This window comes from Salvelinus fontinalis, chromosome 3 (genome assembly GCF_029448725.1).
Source record: "Salvelinus fontinalis isolate EN_2023a chromosome 3, ASM2944872v1, whole genome shotgun sequence".
Lineage (NCBI taxonomy): Eukaryota > Metazoa > Chordata > Actinopteri > Salmoniformes > Salmonidae > Salvelinus > Salvelinus fontinalis.
In genome coordinates, this window is record NC_074667.1 from 77,761,146 (window position 1) to 77,768,050 (window position 6,905).

General features: G+C 44.7%; 1 protein-coding gene across 1 annotated transcript in view; it reads left to right on the forward strand.

The window, feature by feature from the left end:
* LOC129851595 (kinesin heavy chain-like) overlaps positions 1–6,905 on the forward strand; it is a 153,956-nt gene that overhangs the window by 98,429 nt on the left and 48,622 nt on the right. The window contains exons 6-9 of the mRNA XM_055918205.1: positions 869–924; positions 1,060–1,147; positions 1,635–1,759; positions 4,722–4,748. Of these exons, the coding sequence (XP_055774180.1) occupies positions 869–924; positions 1,060–1,147; positions 1,635–1,759; positions 4,722–4,748 (296 nt within the window). The remainder of the gene's footprint in view (positions 1–868; positions 925–1,059; positions 1,148–1,634; positions 1,760–4,721; positions 4,749–6,905) is intronic.

A 6,905-nucleotide genomic window follows, 5' to 3' on the forward strand; every position in this document is an offset into this window, starting at 1 on the left:
CTGTCCTGTCATGTCCCCAGCCGTCCCTCTGTCCTGTCATGTCCCCAGCCGTCCCTCTGTCCTGTCATGTCCCCAGCCGTCCCTCTGTCCTGTCATGTCCGCAGCCATCCGTCCCTCTGTCCTGTCATGTCCCCAGCCGTCCCTCTGTCCTGTCATGTCCCCAGTCGTCCGTCCCTCTGTCCTGTCATGTCCCCAGCCGTCCCTCTGTTCTGTCATGTCCCCAGCCGTCCCTCTGTCCTGTCATGTCCCCAGCCGTCCCTCTGTCCTGTCCAGAATGAGTGTCTGCTTTGTCTGTAAGTTTCCAGTTGAAATGAACCCAGGTTGACAGTCCAGAGTCTGGGGAGTCAGAGAAGCACCAGTCCTGGTAGAGATGACACACACAAACCTCTGAGAGGGAACACAGCCTTGACGTAAATCTGAACAGATTGAATATCATCTCTCATCAAAAATACTAACCTGAAACATAAAGTAACTTCGTACGTACATGTCCCCAGTCACATCTCTGTCCTGTCATGTCCCCAGTTGCCTCTCTGTCCTGTCCAGAAGGAGATTTGTACCGGTCTGTTGTACCGTACTGTTTAAATCAAAATATGTTGACATTCTGGGCCTGAGGAAGACAGTCAGAGCAGCAACAAGTGGTCTATGCCAGACTTTAGGACTAGTTCCTCTCCTGTTCTGTGATTGTTCATGCACTGTAATGACCTCTTGTTTCTCTCTGTATGTGTGATGCATCTATGTTTGTGACGTGTCTGGGAAGTACACTTTAAATACATTTTTGATTTAAATCGATTTGACTGTTTTGGGCCTTTGGCTAGATATGAAAGTAAAATCTCCAAAAGTACTCCTCTCTTCTGTCCATCTCTCTCAGTGACTAAGACTAACCTGGCAGTACATGAGGACAAGAACAGGGTTCCCTATGTGAAGGTGAGCCAGACTGTCATCAGTGAGGTGATGATTTAATGTGAACTGACCATCAATGATGGTTTCTACATTAGAGACGTGTCATCTTCCTAATGCTAACTTTTTTTTACCATCATTAATTGTTGAATTGTCTCTCAGGGCTGCACTGAGCGCTTTGTCTCCCGCCCAGAGGAGGTGATGGATGTTATTGACGAGGGAAAAGCCAACCGTCATGTAGCTGTCACCAGTAAGTCCCAATGACACTTAGTACATTGTATAGTGTGAAGTGTAAAGTCACGTCTGTAGAGAAACTCTGCAGATTCTCCTATAATGTCTGGGTGGGGGGGGTCTGCCATATTGGTTTACTATCTCTGCTGCTATCTCTGTTGATACCTCTGTTACTACATCTGTTGCTGCCTCTGTTACCACCTCTGTTACTATCTCTGTTACTACCTCTGTTACTATCTTCTCTTCTCCTCTCTCCTTCTCTCTTCTCCTCTCTTCTCCACCCCTCTCCCCTCTCCCATCTCCCCTCTTCTCCTCTCCTATTTTCTCCTCTCTTCTCCTCTCTTCTCCCCTCTTCTCCCCTCTTCTCCTCTCTTCTCCTCTCTCCTTCTCTCTTCTCCACCCCTCTCCCATCTCCCCCCTTCTCCTCTCTTCTCCACCCCTCTCCTCTCTTCTCCTCTCCCCTCTCCCCTCTTCTCCTCTCTTCTCCCCTCTTCTCCTCTCTCCAGATATGAATGAACACAGCTCCAGGAGTCACAGTATCTTCCTGATCAACATTAAACAGGAACACGTGGAGACAGAGCAGAAACTGTGTGGGAAGCTCTACCTAGTGGATCTAGCTGGGAGTGAGAAGGTAAGAGTTCACTAAGTAGACCCCAGGGGACCTATTTTCCCTGTCTGGGAGTGAGACGGTAAAGGACAAGACACACCATAATGAACTTTGATCAACTGCTGGGTGTCGATGAACGGTGGCATTTAAACAATTAGAATGTTCGGTGGTCAAAGGCCTGGAAGTAGAGGCTAGTGTGGTAATGAAGTAGCTTTAACCAGGAAGCAGAGGCTAGTGTGGTAAAGAACTAGCTTTAACCAGGAAGCAGAGGCTAGTGTGGTAAAGAACTAGCTTTAACCAGGAAGCAGAGGCTAGTGTGGTAAAGAACTAGCTTTAACCAGGAAGCAGAGGCTAGTGTGGTAATGAACTAGCTTTAACCAGGAAGCAGAGGCTAGTGTGGTAATGAACTAGCTTTAACCAGGACGCAGAGGCTAGTGTGGTAATCAAGTAGCTTTAACCAGGAAGCAGAGGCTAGTGTGGTAATGAAGTAGCTTTAACCAGGAAGCAGAGGCTAGTGTGGTAATGAACTAGCTTTAACCAGGAAGCAGAGGCTAGTGTGGTAATGAACTAGCTTTAACCAGGAAGCAGAGGCTAGTGTGATAATGAACTAGCTTTAACCAGGAAGCAGAGGCTAGTGTGGTAATGAACTAGCTTTAACCAGGAAGCAGAGGCTAGTGTGGTAATGAACTAGCTTTAACCAGGAAGCAGAGGCTAGTGTGGTAATGAACTAGCTTTAACCAGGAAGCAGGGGCTAGTGTGGTAATGAACTAGCTTTAACCAGGAAGCAGAGGCTAGTGTGGTAATGAACTAGCTTTAACCAGGAAGCAGAGGCTAGCTAGTGTGGTAAGGAACTAGCTTTTACCAGGAAGCAGGGGCTAGTGTGGTAATGAACTAGCGTTAATGTGGGTCTACACATGGTACATTAACAGAGTTTACAACCCCAGGGGACCAGGCTGTTCCATTGTAGCGCTGGAGGGCCTAAACACTTGTGTTTTTTTTTAGTATTTGACTGGAATTGACATGAATAGATCAATAAACCGCCTGCTAGAGGACAAAGTCAGCAGTTATTTCAGTCCAAAAGAGCCAGTTATTGAATGATAAATGGTAAATGACGTATAGAAATAAACAACTATCCTCTATACTGGTAGAACATAAGACCTTCAGCCCTCAAGTGTTAGTAATTGAATGATAAATGGTAATTGATGGATAGTAGGCTATCCATGACTAGCTATACATTTACAGATCTTGATTACCTACTTTACCTGTTTCTGTGTAGCTAAAAATCTAATCAAATAACAATAACAAGGCTATATACAGGGGGTTACGGGTACCGAGTCAATGTGCGGGGGTACAGGTTAGTCGAGGTAATTGAGGTAATATGCACATGCAGGTAGGGGTACAGTGACTATGCATAGATAATAGATAACAAACAGCAAGTAGCCGCAGTGTAAAAAAAGGGGGGGCAATTTGATTAGCTGTTCAGCGGTCTTATGGCTTGGGGGTAGAAGCTGTTAAGAAGCCTTTTGGTCCTAGACTTGGCACTCCGGTACCGCTTGCTGTGCGGTAGCAGATAAAACAGTCTATGACTGGGGTGGCTGGAGTCTTTGGCAATGTTTAGGGCCTTCCTCTGACACCGCCTGGTATAGAGGTCCTGGATGGCAGGAAGCTTGTCCCCAGTGATGTACTGAACCGTACGCACTACCTTCTGTAGTGCCTTGCGGTCGGAGGCAATTGCCACACCAGGCGGTGATGCAACCGGTCAGGATGCTCTTGATGGTGCAGCTGTATAGCTTTTTGAGGATCTGAGGACTCATGCCAAATCTGTTCAGTCTCCTGAGGGGCAATAGGCATGTATGAGTCTGTTTCTGTGTATCAGTACAGTGTGTATGAGTCTGTTTCTGTGTAGCTGTACAGCGTGTATGAGTCTGTTTCTGTGTATCAGTACAGCGTGTATGAGTCTGTTTCTGTGTATCAGTACAGTGTGTATGAGTCTGTTTCTGTGTAGCTGTACAGCGTGTATGAGTCTGTTTCTGTGTAGCTGTACAGCGTGTATGAGTCTGTTTCTGTGTATCAGTACAGTGTGTATGAGTCTGTTTCTGTGTAGCTGTACAGCGTGTATGAGTCTGTTTCTGTGTAGCTGTACAGCGTGTATGAGTCTGTTTCTGTGTAGCTGTACAGCGTGTATGAGTCTGTTTCTGTGTATCAGTACAGTGTGTATGAGTCTGTTTCTGTGTAGCTGTACAGCGTGTATGAGTCTGTTTCTGTGTATCAGTACAGCGTGTATGAGTCTGTTTCTGTGTATCAGTACAGTGTGTATGAGTCTGTTTCTGTGTATCAGTACAGTGTGTATGAGTCTGTTTCTGTGTAGCTGTACAGTGTGTATGAGTCTGTTTCTGTGTAGCTGTACAGTGTGTATGAGTCTGTTTCTGTGTAGCTGTACAGCGTGTATGAGTCTGTTTCTGTGTAGCTGTACAGCGTGTATGAGTCTGTTTCTGTGTAGCTGTACAGCGTGTATGAGTCTGTTTCTGTGTAGCTGTACAGTGTGTATGAGTCTGTTTCTGTGTAGCTGTACAGCGTGTATGAGTCTGTTTCTGTGTAGCTGTACAGCGTGTATGAGTCTGTTTCTGTGTAGCTGTACAGTGTGTATGAGTCTGTTTCTGTGTAGCTGTACAGCGTGTATGAGTCTGTTTCTGTGTAGCTGTACAGCGTGTATGAGTCTGTTTCTGTGTAGCTGTACAGCGTGTATGAGTCTGTTTCTGTGTAGCTGTACAGCGTGTATGAGTCTGTTTCTGTGTAGCTGTACAGCGTGTATGAGTCTGTTTCTGTGTAGCTGTACAGCGTGTATGAGTCTGTTTCTGTGTAGCTGTACAGCGTGTATGAGGCTGGTGCATAATCTCCTGTACTGTATGTGTTCGTAGTGTCCTTCCTTATGCATGACTAACTATATATGACCAGATCAGATTTGATATATGATATATTTCCCCAGGTCAGTAAGACAGGAGCAGAGGGAGCTGTGTTTAATATATGATATATTTCCCCAGGTCAGTAAGACAGGAGCAGAGGGAGCTGTGTTTAATATATGATATATTTCCCCAGGTCAGTAAGACAGGAGCAGAGGGAGCTGTCTTTAATATATGATATATTTCCCCAGGTCAGTAAGACAGGAGCAGAGGGAGCTGTGTTTAATATATGATATATTTCCCCAGGTCAGTAAGACAGGAGCAGAGGGAGCTGTGTTTAATATATGATATATTTCCCCAGGTCAGTAAGACAGGAGCAGAGGGAGCTGTGTTTAATATATGATATATTTCCCCAGGTCAGTAAGACAGGAGCAGAGGGAGCTGTGTTTAATATATGATATATTTCCCCAGGTCAGTAAGACAGGAGCAGAGGGAGCTGTGTTTAATATATGATATATTTCCCCAGGTCAGTAAGACAGGAGCAGAGGGAGCTGTGTTTAATATATGATATATTTCCCCAGGTCAGTAAGACAGGAGCAGAGGGAGCTGTGTTTAATATATGATATATTTCCCCAGGTCAGTAAGACAGGAGCAGAGGGAGCTGTGTTTAATATATGATATATTTCCCCAGGTCAGTAAGACAGGAGCAGAGGGAGCTGTGTTTAATATATGATATATTTCCCCAGGTCAGTAAGACAGGAGCAGAGGGAGCTGTGTTTAATATATGATATATTTCCCCAGGTCAGTAAGACAGGAGCAGAGGGAGCTGTGTTTAATATATGATATATTTCCCCAGGTCAGTAAGACAGGAGCAGAGGGAGCTGTCTTTAATATATGATATATTTCCCCAGGTCAGTAAGACAGGAGCAGAGGGAGCTGTGTTTAATATATGATATATTTCCCCAGGTCAGTAAGACAGGAGCAGAGGGAGCTGTCTTTAATATATGATATATTTCCCCAGGTCAGTAAGACAGGAGCAGAGGGAGCTGTGTTTAATATATGATATATTTCCCCAGGTCAGTAAGACAGGAGCAGAGGGAGCTGTGTTTAATATATGATATATTTCCCCAGGTCAGTAAGACAGGAGCAGAGGGAGCTGTGTTTAATATATGATATATTTCCCCAGGTCAGTAAGACAGGAGCAGAGGGAGCTGTGTTTAATATATGATATATTTCCCCAGGTCAGTAAGACAGGAGCAGAGGGAGCTGTGTTTAATATATGATATATTTCCCCAGGTCAGTAAGACAGGAGCAGAGGGAGCTGTGTTTAATATATGATATATTTCCCCAGGTCAGTAAGACAGGAGCAGAGGGAGCTGTGTTTAATATATGATATATTTCCCCAGGTCAGTAAGACAGGAGCAGAGGGAGCTGTGTTTAATATATGATATATTTCCCCAGGTCAGTAAGACAGGAGCAGAGGGAGCTGTGTTTAATATATGATATATTTCCCCAGGTCAGTAAGACAGGAGCAGAGGGAGCTGTGTTTAATATATGATATATTTCCCCAGGTCAGTAAGACAGGAGCAGAGGGAGCTGTCTTTAATATATGATATATTTCCCCAGGTCAGTAAGACAGGAGCAGAGGGAGCTGTGTTTAATATATGATATATTTCCCCAGGTCAGTAAGACAGGAGCAGAGGGAGCTGTGTTTAATATATGATATATTTCCCCAGGTCAGTAAGACAGGAGCAGAGGGAGCTGTGTTTAATATATGATATATTTCCCCAGGTCAGTAAGACAGGAGCAGAGGGAGCTGTGTTTAATATATGATATATTTCCCCAGGTCAGTAAGACAGGAGCAGAGGGAGCTGTGTTTAATATATGATATATTTCCCCAGGTCAGTAAGACAGGAGCAGAGGGAGCTGTGTTTAATATATGATATATTTCCCCAGGTCAGTAAGACAGGAGCAGAGGGAGCTGTGTTTAATATATGATATATTTCCCCAGGTCAGTAAGACAGGAGCAGAGGGAGCTGTGTTTAATATATGATATATTTCCCCAGGTCAGTAAGACAGGAGCAGAGGGAGCTGTGTTTAATATATGATATATTTCCCCAGGTCAGTAAGACAGGAGCAGAGGGAGCTGTGTTTAATATATGATATATTTCCCCCAGGTCAGTAAGACAGGAGCAGAGGGAGCTGTGTTTAATATATATTCCCCGTCATAGACATTTTCCCCAGGTCAGTAAGACCAGGGAGCAGAGGGA